Raw genomic sequence first — 12742 nt, forward strand, 5'->3', positions numbered from 1 at the left:
GGGGTACAGGGCCCTGCACAGGGGCACAGAGCACTCTCAGCCTGCCCAAGAATCCCAGAGGAAGCCAGCTCCAGTGTGCAGGTCCGAGGGGACCCCAGCTCTGAGCCAGCAGTGGGGGGGACCCAGCCCAAGCCTGTCTGTGCTCCTGTCCTACTGTGCACGGGTTCAAGGCCCCCTCCTTTCTGGGATTGCTCTGCACCCTTTTTCCCTCTGCTGTGAAGTGGGTGCACACATAGGAGGCCAGGCACACCCGGGGTGTAGGAGCTGCATGCAGTAGGGCCACATCCTGACTCTCCCACCTGGCTCCTGGGTTCTCTACCTGTGACTTGGGGCTTCCTCGCTGGCCCCAAGGGGGTCTTGTTTCCAGCATACAGGAGGAACACAATAAATGCTCCCAGGCAGAAAGGCCGACCGCTCAGATGTGTTTGCTCTCCCCGCAGCCCCCCCAGGCTGGCAGGACCCCCCAGGCCTCCCAGTTCTACCTGGAGGGCGTTGGCTGCACCAGGATGGGGCAGGCACGCCCAACACAGGCTTTGCCAAGTAAGGGGTAGCAGGGAAGCACCTGCCCTCTCCTGGAACCCACCTCACTGATCCTGCGTGTCTTCCAGGCTGTGGTTCAGGTGTCCCTCCCTCCCGCTGTACCCCCTGGACTCGATGAAATGATTCTGCTCCTGTCCCCAGCCTCCAGCGCTCACCTCAGGTCGGTACCACCTGGGAAGGCTCATCTTCCCAGCTTTGCCTCATCTACCTCTTAATCCCAGAACTGGGGTGAAGGAAGCACAGCTCCTCATTGAGCAAGTCCGTGAAGGTGGAGCTGGCCTTCTTCGATTCTCCGGGCCTCAGTTTCCCCACCTGTCACACAGAGCGAGTCAGGAGTAAACAGAGCCCACGTCAGCCCGGGCTCTGCGCTCCCTGAGACGGAGGAGGCCCCTGCTGCCTGACCTGCTCTCCTCCTCATGATGTCGCCTTTCCAACCCCAGCCTCCTGTGATGGATGCCACCTCCCATCACGCCTCCGCTGGAAAGGGTTCTCCACGTGTCTCGCCAACTCAGCCCTTCCACCGACGGTGAGAGCAGGGGTGGGGTGAAGGGTGGGTGGGACCCTCGCCCTTTACCGCAGGCTTCCAGTTCCCCAGTGACCCTGCAGGGGCCTAGGCATGGGGTCAAGCCATGGTTTTCCAATGACTCATCAGTTACTGGTCAGGCACCTCGTGGGTGCCCAGCCTGGTGTTGGAGCTGAGGACACCACTGACCAAGATGAACCTGTCCCAGCCCCAGTCGGCATGTGAGCTGAGATCGGATGCAGGACATACTGAGCAAAGTCCCCTTCCCCAGCCGAGAGGACTGGGAAGCTTCCTGGAGGAGGTACCATCTCAGCTGAAGCCTGAAAGTGAAGTTGGGGGATGGGAGGCGTTCCAGGCCCAGGGACCGGCATCGATGTGAATGACCTGCAGCCCAAGCCTCCAAATCATGTGTCTCCAAGTCATGTGGGAGTGGTGGGGGTGGCCTCCTGGCTGAAGCACTTGCTTTCTGCTATCTGTCTGATCTCAGGGGCTGGGGCAGACCAGATGAGGGTGAGGGGCAGGTCAGGGGGGATGCTCCTGCTTGGCAGCCGATGGCATCTGACGGGGTCCCTGTTGGTGATGACGCTGCAAGTCCAGTGTGTCCCCAAGTGGGCAGAGCCTGGAAGGGGCAGGCCCTGGCCTCCTTCCAGTGGCCACAGTGAGGGTGCCGGTTCCAGTCCTGGCTCTCATTAGCTAGGCTGCCTTGGGCATGTTATTAAAGCACCCCTGCCCTCATCTGTGAGGTGGGACGCCGTGTGTGCAGACGGAGGGCGAGGACAGGACCTGTACACAGACCCGCTGAATAAATGCATGCTAGCCGCCACGGTGACAGGGCCCGGGGTCCCCAGTGGCACCACCCTGCTGCAGTCTGCCTTCCCACCCCCACCCCAAGCAGGAGACAGACCCAGAGGATCCGAATGGGCTGAGAGGACTCCGCCAATCAGAAGGCCCCCACCACCCTCCCTGGAGCTCAAGGCAAAATTCCTCTTGTTATTAAACACCAAAGCAAACAGATCTCCACCCCCGCACTCCCGAAACACCTTTATTGCACTAAAAACAGCATTTATAAACAAACACACTTGGGAGAGGCTGTCTTAAGGATTTACCCACAGTCAACTTGTAACACAAAGATATCAAATAGTGCAGGGACATATAAAATGGGCCCTCCCCAGAGGGAAAGCAGGGGTCAGGGTCAGAGGGAAGGGAGAGGGTGCAAGCTCCAAGCATCTGACTCAGTGCAGGGTCCTCTGTCCACGTGCTCCAGCCCACAAGCCTGGCCCTGGGGGGGTCTCCAGGTTCTAGAGTAAAGGGGAGCCCCCCTCTGACACCAGGAGTAGGGAGCATGAAGGAACAGGCCTAGGACAGAGGTGGGGAGGGGAGAGCGGGCACAGCAAGGGACCTCAGCTCCAAGGGCCCCAAATTCTCAGTCCCAAAGTGCAAACGGGAACAAGTGCTTTCCCCGGCTACGGGGGAAATCTCCTTCATCCCTCCCCCAGTGGGATTTGGAAACCTAGTCAGGAGGGACAATGTTTGGATGGGGAGGGGTGCCCCGGGATCCCCAGGGACTGCCCCCGTCCAACCATGCTCACCAGGCAGCCTGGCCCGGCCCCTGCTTCAAACTGTACCGTTTCTGTTGTGTTAAGCTGGGAAACATCCACGGACATCATTCAAGGACCCACATATGGACACAACTTTAAACCCATGCAGCATGAAGGTGCACAACCAGGGTCCTCCCCGCCTGCCAGCTTCCGCCCACACTAACCAAAAGCTATTTACTGTGTGGAGTGAAAACCCAGCCATCAGTCCCTATCACTTCCTGGCGTCCTGCGGCCAAGGGTGCTGCGCAGGGGGGTGGCAGCCCCCGGCCTTGGAGGGACGGGGCGGAGTGGGGGCTGGGGGCCGCGCTCTGGGCCTGTTCTGAGCAACCCCTCCAGGGGCAGAAGGCTCCCGAGCGTGAGGTGGGCTGGCCCAGCAGGGAAGGTGCTGGAGGAAAATAGCAGACAGGAGAGCTGCTCCCAGGGGCCGGAGGGGAGCCCGAGCCTCCGCTGTCCTCTCCCGGGCCTTCCTCCACTTCCAGCCCCACGGCAACGCTGCCTCCCTTCTCTGCCTGTCTTCTCCCAGCGGGTGCACCTGCCGCGCTGACCTGCTCTGCTCTGGAGCCTAACCCAGGTGGGGTGTCTCCTGCAGCCTCGTGGGCGCTGTTGGTAGACCCCAGACCTGGTGCTGCTGTCTGGTGGGGGCAGAGGGGGCGGGGGGTGTCTGGTGGGCCGGGGCAGGAGGACTCTCATGCAACCAAGAGAAATATTGGGCTCAGCCTCAGAACTGGCCACCTCTAGGTCTGTGATCCACTTCTGCGGCCTCCAGGCCCTCTGGGCCCCTGCAGGGTCACTGGGGAACTGGGAAGCCTACGGTAAAGTGTCTCACAGGTTCCTGGCCACCCCCGCCCCGGGAGAACCCCTTTCCAGAACTCTGAAAGGGGTGAGGCGGCATGGAACTTAGGGCACGGGGTAGGGGGGTGCTCAGCCCTGCAAAGTGTCCCCTTCTCTTCCCTGGCTGCCCCCTCTCTTCCTCCTCTGAAAAAATTAACCCATGAAAGATAGTGTTCCGGTCACCGTTGGCAACCCAGTAACCCCCAGCATGGACGGCAGCCCAGCCTGAGTTTAAACAGCCCTCCAGCCCCCTCCTGGCTGCTGGCCTCCTGCCCACGGGGATCTGAGTGGGAGGGGAGGGGGTCTTCCCTCTGCCCCCTCGGGAGCGAGGGAGGCAGGGAGGGGCCTTTACAAGAAAGGGAGCAGGGAGGTCAGCGGAAGCTCTTCCTCCCCGAGCAGCGTGTCCCGCTTGAGGCTGCTGCCCTTGTTGACCACCTTGATCCTGAGGGCCAGCTTCCGGACACTGGCCGGCCCCAGGCCATCGAAAAAGAAGTCCTCGTTGAAGACGGGGTGGCGGCTGTTCTTGATGATGGTGCTCCGCTGCTTCTGCAGCTTCCCGGGGACCAGGCACAGCCCCACACAGCAGTTGATGCTGCGGGCATCACACAGGCGGTCATAGAGACCCTCGGCGGCCAGCAGGCGTACCCGCAGGCGGGCCTGGGCCACCTCATACTCCGCCAGCAGCCGCACGCTGCCCCGCGGGCCCATGCGGACCGCGTGCTCTGCTCGGGGCGCCTGGCCAGTCTCAGGGCCCTGCTCTGGGGTGGCCCTGCGGGTCAGGCGGCGCCGCGCCCCAGGGCTGGTGTCTGGTGCGCTGTCCTCAGCGGACAGGGAGCTGTGGCGGCCCGCCGAGTGCTTGAGCTGGCTCACTTTGGCCTGGCTGTCCTGCGCGAACCCTTTCAGCAGCGACACGGAACGTGAGAGCAGAGGGGACCCGAACGGGGAGGACTCCGCTGAGGACCCTGTGTCACTCTCCCCACCGCTGAAGTAGCGGCTGGGGCTCATGAGGGCCCCACCAGCCTCCCTGGGCACCCCATCGCCCCCATTGGCCTTGGTGCCCCCCCGACGGCGACCGGCACCTGGGGATCCCACCTGTGCCAGGGCTCCATGCTCGCTGTGGAACAGGGACTCCTTACGCCGCGTGTGGGGGCTCTCTGCCAGCGTGGCAAAGCCATAGGACGTCTGAGCCTTGGGCACGGAGGGCAGGGACATGGCGCCCTGGGCCTGGGGGTCAGCGTTGGTGGCAGCCTCCTCTACCAGCCAGTCCTCCGCACTCTCGATCTGGATCACGTGCCGGGTGGCTGCCTTCAGCAGGCTCTTGCTCTCAGCTGCCAGCTTGGCAGGCAGCCGCGGGCTCCGGGGGGCTCGGCGGGGCGTCCCCGAGGCCAGGCTCTGCTCCGATGAGGCGGGGCCCAGCTCAGCCTGCCCCTCAGAATCTGCGGGGCCAGCGGGCAGCTTGGGGGGTATGAAGAAGTCAGGGATCTTGTCAGGTGTGAGCACATTGCTGTACAGAGGTCCCTTGGAAGCCTTGTCCCCGGCCTCGCTCCCAGGAGTGACGCGTTCCCCAGACCCCCGGAGGCGCTCCAAGAACCACAGGTTGGTTTTCTTCATGGGGGCAGGCAGGACGGAGGTCAGGAGGAGCTCTGCAGAGTCTGGGAAGAGAAGCAGGGGTCAGGAGCTGCGGGCTCCCAAGCACCGGGGGACTGGAAGAGGGGGCTCCTGGCGCCCGTGTGGGGGCCACAAGGACAAGGCCCTGGCCAGCAGGGAGCTAGCAGGGCGTCAGCAGGGTCACTCAGGGCGTGTCGCGCCTCCCCTCCCCTCCCAAGAGAGATCGGGCTTAACTTCCCAGACCCGAGAGCCGAAGCGAGGGAGGTGGGGGGCGGCGCTCCGACTCTTGGGAAGCTCCCAGGGGAGAGCGGCCCCTCTCCCGCCCCCACCCCGTTTTAAGGATCTCAAAGCGCTTTCTAAAGGGTCTGCGCTCAATCCAAAGGGAAGATACCCACGGTGTGTGTGCGGACCCCCAGGATGTCCCAGCCCCGCGCCCCCCCACCCCAAGCTCCCACCCACCTGTGGCTTCGCCCAGCGCTGAGGGCCCAGGCACCGGGGTGGGGGCAGGGAGAGGAGGTGAGTCGGGGGCCTGACAGCGCAGCGAGCTGACCCCTCCCGCCAGTTCTCCGCCCCCCACCCCCGCCAGACTCAGCTTGGGGTGGGGGCGGGGGTCTCAGCAGACCCTGCGGACCGTGGCGGGGTCCCCGCACTCACCTGCCCCGGGGTGGTGGCCCGAGGCTGGAGGCTGTCCCGCGGGCACGCCGGGGTCTTGGCGCGAAGGTCCGGGGCCCGCGCGGGGGACGCGGCCAGAGCTCTAGCACGGGCGGCGGCGGCAGCGCAGCAGGGACTCATTCACCGGCGGCGGCGGGAAACCGCCCAGCCCGGCCGCCGCGCCGCCGTATTCCTCCTAGTACGGCCGCACAGGCAGCCCCCGCCACCGCCCCCGCCTCGCCCCGCCCCCAGGCCGCAGGGGGCTGCCCCTCGGCCGGACCCCGGGGGCTGGTGGGGGCAGGTGGGTGGGCAGCAGGTGGTGGCGCCCTGTGGATGGCCACCCCTAGCGCTTGAGCCTGCGGACCCGCGAAGTCGGGGACCCCCGGGAGCCCCTGGCCCCTGCCTCAGTCCACCTGGGCGGGGCCCAGACCCACACTCGCTGTAGGCAGGTTCTCTGGAGAGCCGCTTTCCTGACTCCGGGTGATGAATCAAACAATGGCAACAAGGGGCGCAACTAAATTTATCACTGAGCGCCTTGTCCGGGCCAGGCCCCTAAGGACTCACAGCAACCCGGCGGTGGCCCTCCCCAGTCAGTGCAGGACGAAGTGAGGGTTTCCTTCCGGACATAAGGACCCAGCAGCTAAGCCGCGCTCCTCCCCGGTAAACGGTAAACGGGTGTCCACTCTGCAGCCGCCCAAGGAGCGGCCTGCATTTCGAGAACAGATGTTTATTGAGCAGCTGGTGGACGCCGCGTCCAGCCTTCTGATGATTCCCAGTGCCAGGGACGCCAGTGGACAGGTACACAGATACATTGTAAGTGTCGGTTTGTAGCTCCCGTGACAAACGTGTAGCAGGAAAACGTGATCCGAGGGGAGAGGGGCGAGCACCCCCACCGTGCTGTTCACAGTTCAGAGACTGATGACGGGCAGGACCAGGCCGCAGCCCCAGGCCTGGCAGCTCCTGAAACCACAGGGTCCCCTGGATGCCGCCTGCTCTTGCCCTGAATGCTGCCTGCCTCAACTTCTGCTTCCTCACCCCTTGCCCTCCCTCTCAGCCTCCATGTCCCCTTCTGGACCCTAAGGCCAACCAGTCCCAGGTCCAGTCTTGGTCGGTGAGAAGCCAGCAAGTTAGTGGATTGCCAGGACTAACCCAAAGCCTGGACTTTATTAAATTATGATTGTCCAGGAGCCTCTTGCGTTCCTCATTGCGGCCCCAGCTAGGATGAGGGCTGGTCTGCAGTGACCACTGGGTCATCAGCAGAAGGGGTGCAGAGGGGCAGGTGGGAGTGGGACAGAACTCCCTTGGAGTGAGGTGGGGTTTGGAGATCCTTGTCCAGATGCGAAAAGCAAGGCTCTGAGAGGTCCATGACTCCCCCAAAATGTCTGTCTCAGCTTTGCTCTCTTAGCAAACACTGAGCCCCCTTTTGTGCTGGGCGGAACACTGGCATGGCCACAAAGTCCAACAGGGGAGGCAGATGCCAATGAATGCTTCAGTTCACCTCTAACTCCAAGAAGCCTGCCCTGCCAGCCAGCCTGGGCTGGCCGGTCATCACAGCCTAACTGTGCCCACTGAACCCCAACTTTAGCTATGGTGAAGAATGCCCCAGAGCAAGTATTTGGTTGATGTCCACTGCCCCTGTCGGGCCTGGAGCTGCTGGGAGGAAGGCAGGAAGGCAGCCTTATCCCTGCTGTGACCCCAAGACACTGGGGGGACACTTTAATAAATACCTGCCAGACAAATGGATGAACTAGCACCACAGTAAAAAGCATGAGTCCTAGAATAGCGCTCGGTCCTGCAGCGGGCGGGAGGGGGGAACTCGGAGGCCACAAAGCCACCTTCCTCCATCGCATGGACAGGGAGAGTGGTGCTCACAAAGGGGAAGTGACTGAGTCAGGTCTCTGGGGGTTTTCTGATGATAAGCCGGCCTGGGTGCTAGGGGCTTCACTGCCCACTCCCCCTTACCCAGTTGGGGCAGGGTCTCCTCCCAGTTGGGTTGAGGGAGGAGGCCTTGAGCTTGTTCTGTGCTGATTCCCGTGCTGAGCAACTGGGGACTCTCATCTGGAGGTGCTCTGTTGGGGCTGGAAGCCTGACACCGATGCTTCCCCTGTGGTGTGATTGCTGGCAGGTGCCCAGACCTCTGCCTCTGTCCCCGGGGCAGTTTGCAGGCATAAAGATTGTCCCTGTACCACGGCCTCAGGTGAGGATGAACCGGTGAGGACACGCAGAGGGCTGACAACAGGGCCTAGAACACTGTGATGGGAGCGCTGGTCATCATTTCTTGGACGCTGCTACTGGTGAGAAAGGGGGCTGGCCCGGCCTCGAAAGGGACGCCAGAACCTGATCCCCACCACAGCCAGCTCAGCTGAAGCCCCTCCCCTTGGCCCCCACCCCATCACCTTCGGGGGCTGGGGAAACCGAGGCCCAGAGAGACCAGGAACCTGGGGATAGGTCCCAAACATCTGCCTTCGGAGGGGCGGGGTCCAGGAGGCGGGCCCTTCCAGCTGGTTAGTTAGCCTTGTGGTCCCTAAACAGGAACCTCTTCCAGTCAACAAAACCTACTTCCTCTGCAGAGCCCTGAGGCTGATTGGTGTGGTGTGGCAGATCCCCAGGACTCCCCCCACACCCCAGGCTGCAGCCTTCCTGAGATCAGAGATGCGGAGGCTGGCAAAGGGGCCCAGGTGGTATTAACCAGCCCCTCCCACCCTAAGTCACACCACCTCATGCTGCAAGGCCTTGGTCCTCAACTCCCACCCACCAGGGACCTAAGCTTGTGGGAGAGAGGAGGGACAGGGGGCTTGCCAGGAGCCAGACTGCCCCCTGCAGCCACCCGCAGACAGGTCCTTGAGGAAGCTCAAAGAAAAAAGCTCCAGTCCTGAGAAGCCTCCTTATACCCATGCAGTTCTGGCCAACAGCTTCTCCTCTGAGCTCTGTCTCCTCCCCTGGAAGAGCTACCAGAAGGCTTGTCCAAAGCTCCCAGGAGAGACCTCGGCCCAACAAGGCACAGGTTAACCCACTGTGGAGGAGGGCCACAATCCCCAGTTTACAGACAGGGAAACTGAGGCACAGGGGAGTAGCCCAATTCAGGGAAGGGAAGCAAGCAGTCCAAGGCTGCATGGTGCCTGCCTCCCACCCCAAGGCTCCCTGAGGACAAGGCTGGCCCAAGGAGCATTTGCCGACCAAATAATTGAGGGTAGATGGGGGCAGGAGAAAAGTGTGGGGGACCAGCGGCAGCCAGGCTCGCGGCCCCCCTCACTGCATGAGCACCCTAGACCTGGCGTTCCCGGCTCAGAGAGCAGGACAGGGGAGGTGATGGGGTGGGAATCCCAGCTCTGCCACCTCACCCTCTGAGCCTCTGCTCCCCCTTCTGTAAAGTGGGGAGAATCTGAGCACCCACAGCCGGTGCTGTTCTTAGCACATGCTTCAGCAGGTGTCCTGGATACATAGAGGCTTTGAAGGAGGACACAGGGGAACGAATGAATGAACAAAGTGCATTAGGACCCCTCTCTAGCCTACAAGTCTCTGAAATCAGATACTTTTGGAGATTCCCCTAGTCCAGAACCTAGTGAATTCTCCCAACTGCCCCCCATTCCTCTCCTGTCCCCAACAGTGTACTTCCCACTTGGGAATCCTATCATCTCTGTGCTTCAAAGCTCCCCAGCAGCTCTCCCTGGCTCCAAGCTTCCCCCCAGCCATGTCCTCCACTCCACCACCCCTCTGATCTCACCACCAGCCACACAGGTCATCCTTCTGGTCTCTGAATGTGCTGCGAGCCACACACCACAGGGCCTTTGCACATGCTATCGCTCCTGCCTAGAACTCTGTCTTCTTCCCCTGGGGCTCTCATCCTCCAGACCATATCCCCTGTGTCATTCCCACCCTCCTGGATTTCCTGGGCTAAGTTCACGTTGTCATTACACACTTAGTGGTGATTTGCTGCTTGATGTCACTCGACTATCGACTCCATGAGGACAGATCAGTCTTGGTTACTGCTGCATCCTCGTTACCCACCAGAGGTCCTGGCAGATAAGGGGAGCCCAACGCAGGCATACTAAAGGATACCAGGATCGGGGGACAGGTGGATGGACCAATGAATGGAATGAATAGTGGATGGATGGGTGAGTAGATGATGGGTGGATGGATGGATGGACAGACTGGCCCCTCTAAAGTAAGAAACAAGGCATCAGAGTCCCCTCTGGCTCTGCCGTTTGATAGCTTCTCCCTCCGCCCCTCCCAGTTACAGACAGAGTGGCCGTTGCTCCCCATACCCTCACCAGGCTCCCCCAGAGCATGGGGGTGGGGCCTGCTGATGAGCCAGACCCTAAGCACAGGTGTGGCCTTGGCAGGGTGTGGTGAGGGTCAGGAAGGCCTCTTCAGGATAGTCAGAGGAGGGGTCCCAGGGAGAGATGAGGTCTCTGGGAGGGAAGGTCTGGAGAGGCATCGGGGATAAGCAGGAGCTCCTAGGGGGACAGGAGTGGGGACACCTGAGAAGTCAGGCCACATTCAGGGCTAAGTTAGGAGCAGTCAAGAGAAGAAATGAAGAACAGTTTGCCAGATATTCGGGGCATCCTGAAAGACACGGGTCTACAGCATATAAGAGATAAGCTACGGTGTTTCCCAGGAGAGGACAGGGCTGTGTCTAATAGAGGAGTGGGGTGCTCTATCTGTGGGTGGAAATAGAAGTGTGAGGGTGGTGCTGGGGGTTCTGGGACAGTGCTCCCCCACAGGGACACATCTCCAGGCCTGCACCCTCCTCTCCATCCCCCACACCCTCCAGCTGCAGGAGGACACACGTGTGCCTTGGCTTTCCACCTGGGAGACTGGCCTTGGCCTCCCAACCCAAGGGCCCCTCAGTGTCAGGTAGGCTGACTTCCTCACCATCGTCCCCACGTGTAATTACAAACAGACCCCAAATGTCCAGTACACGTGGACAGCTGGGAGGGCAGGGCCCTCATGACCACCCCCCACCAGGGTGGGTTGTCCGGCTGCTGCCTGGATGCCCCCCACTGTCCCAGCTGAGCCCTGAGGTGCCCCCCCACACTTCAACATTCACAGGTGTCCTGGCCTGAGGACCCCAAACACCTCAATTCTTCCCCATAAAAGACAACTGTGCACTGATTTTTCAGGTGGAGAAACTGAGCTGTCAAGGACAGGAATCCATCTTTCCAGGGAGGTGAGCTGAAGTCCCTCTGGGGAGAGAGATGGTGCCTCCTGAACCCAGCGGCGACCCTGGCCAGGGCTCGGAGAGAGAGGACTGGGTTTCTGTAAGATATTTTCTTTAAAGGTGAGAAAAGTTCTGTCTTTGGTATGGACACCCTCACCCCAGGCAGAGGGTGGAGGCAGGCAGGGGTCAGTGGGATTAAAGGGTCTTGGGCCCCCATCTCTTGGCCTCACTGGCCCAGCCTGGGGCCGGCTGGAGAAGGAAGATCTAGAGGCTGGAGGAAGGAGAGACAGCGGCAGCTCCAGCCTGACCAGGGTCCAGAGAGAGGCTGAGGAGCCCATAAGGCCACGACAGGGAGCGTCTGCAGCGCAGGACAGGAGCGGGAGCTGAGAACCATCACCTGCGGAAGAAAGAGAAGCCGAGGTCAAGGGTCAGCTGTGACAGCAACCAGAGACCTGGGCTCAAGTGGCCCCCCGAACCTCAGTTACGGGGCCTAGTGAGGGTCCTCAGGCTGAGGGGCCAGGGAGAGGTCTCAGCTCCCCCATGTTCTTGCAGTGTAACCTAGGGTAGGGCCTTCACTTCTCTGTGCCCTTCCTTCTTCTGCGAAAATGCTCAGAACCACCTGGGACTTGGAGGCTTTGGGAGGTGCCGAGCACCATGCCTGGACTTGGCCACTGCTGCCATCGGCATTGTTTCTCAGGTCACACACCCCTCTGGGGACGGAAGGGAAGCACGTCTTAGCCTAACACGTGCGAACACACAGCCCCAAACGCACTGCAGATCATGTCAGTGTTCCACGTGCCCACTCCCAGCCCCTAAAGCCTGTCCCCAGACTGGAAATCCCTTCTGTGCCCGTAGCCTCAGGCTTGGCTGGGGACCGGGAGGCAGGAAGGGGCCGTGGTCAGGGGGACTGGAGAGCAGCCCAACCTGGCTGGAAACTCCTCTCTGCTGAGCCCTGGGGGGGAAATCCCACAACCCTCTTCCCTTGCAGCCCCTCCCTCCCCAGCTGAACCCCCAGCTCCTGGCTTCCCAAATCCCGGTCCTATCTCTCCCTCCTCCCCAAGTCAGTGCATGCAGCCCAGCTCAGCCACACCTTCTCCTGCCTAAACCACCCCCCACTGCCCCCAGAAGCCCCAGTCTCTCACCACAAAGGTCCTAGAATCACCCAGACCTGCCTGTCCCTCCCCAACTCAAAACCCTCCCATGGCCCCCCAGCACCAAAAGCAAAAGGCCAAGGGTTTACCTTTCCATCTCCCCCACCTCTCCTTGAATGCCCACCAGACAGACCCAGGCCACCCTAGTCCTTCCTCTGGTGTAGAGCCACCTCCTCCCAGAGATGTTTTATCACCAATTAAACCCAGAGTTACCATGACAACTCAGCAATTCCACTCCTAGGTATAGACCCAGGGGCCATGAAAACACATTCACACAAAAACCTGGACATGCATGTTCTGAGTGGCATTATTAGTAACAGCCAAAAAGTGGAAACACCCAAATGTCCATCGACAGTGAATAGGTAAACATGTGTCCATCCACACACCGGAGCGTCACTGGGTCACAAACAGGAGCGAGGAGCCCACACGCTGCCCCGGGGACAGACCCCGAACCCACGACACTCAGGGAGGGAACCAGACACGGAAGGCCACACGGGGTGTGAGTCCACGTGGGTGACACGTCCAGAACAGGCTCGTCTGCGGACGGGAAGGGGGCTCGTGGGGGCCGGGGGCTGGGGCGGGGCGACAAGGAGTGACGACTAATGGAGAATGGAGATGGGGAGGGGAGGGGGTGATGGGGGCCGGGTGCCTTTTGGGGCGATGGAATGTTCTGGAATTA

General features: G+C 61.4%; 2 protein-coding genes across 2 annotated transcripts in view; both read right to left on the reverse strand.

Moving 5' to 3' along the window:
• Positions 1-2079: 2079 nt before the first annotated feature.
• Positions 2080-5921, reverse strand: C2CD4C (C2 calcium dependent domain containing 4C). The gene is made up of 2 exons (XM_032394924.1): positions 5755-5921; positions 2080-5144 (listed from the first exon to the last, which is right to left on the reverse strand). Exon 2 carries the CDS (start codon positions 5101-5103, stop codon positions 3841-3843), a length of 1263 nt encoding a protein of 420 aa, XP_032250815.1. The 5' UTR covers positions 5104-5144; positions 5755-5921; the 3' UTR covers positions 2080-3840.
• A 161-nt stretch (positions 5922-6082) lies between these two features.
• Positions 6083-12742, reverse strand: part of SHC2 (SHC adaptor protein 2) — a 34144-nt gene continuing 27484 nt past the window's right edge. Inside the window, exon 13 of the mRNA XM_032394620.1 lies at positions 6083-11309. The gene's annotated coding sequence lies outside the window, so the exon portion shown is untranslated. The remainder of the gene's footprint in view (positions 11310-12742) is intronic.

Source organism: Phoca vitulina, unplaced genomic scaffold, assembly GCF_004348235.1.
Source record: "Phoca vitulina isolate PV1807 unplaced genomic scaffold, GSC_HSeal_1.0 scaffold81, whole genome shotgun sequence".
NCBI lineage: Eukaryota > Metazoa > Chordata > Mammalia > Carnivora > Phocidae > Phoca > Phoca vitulina.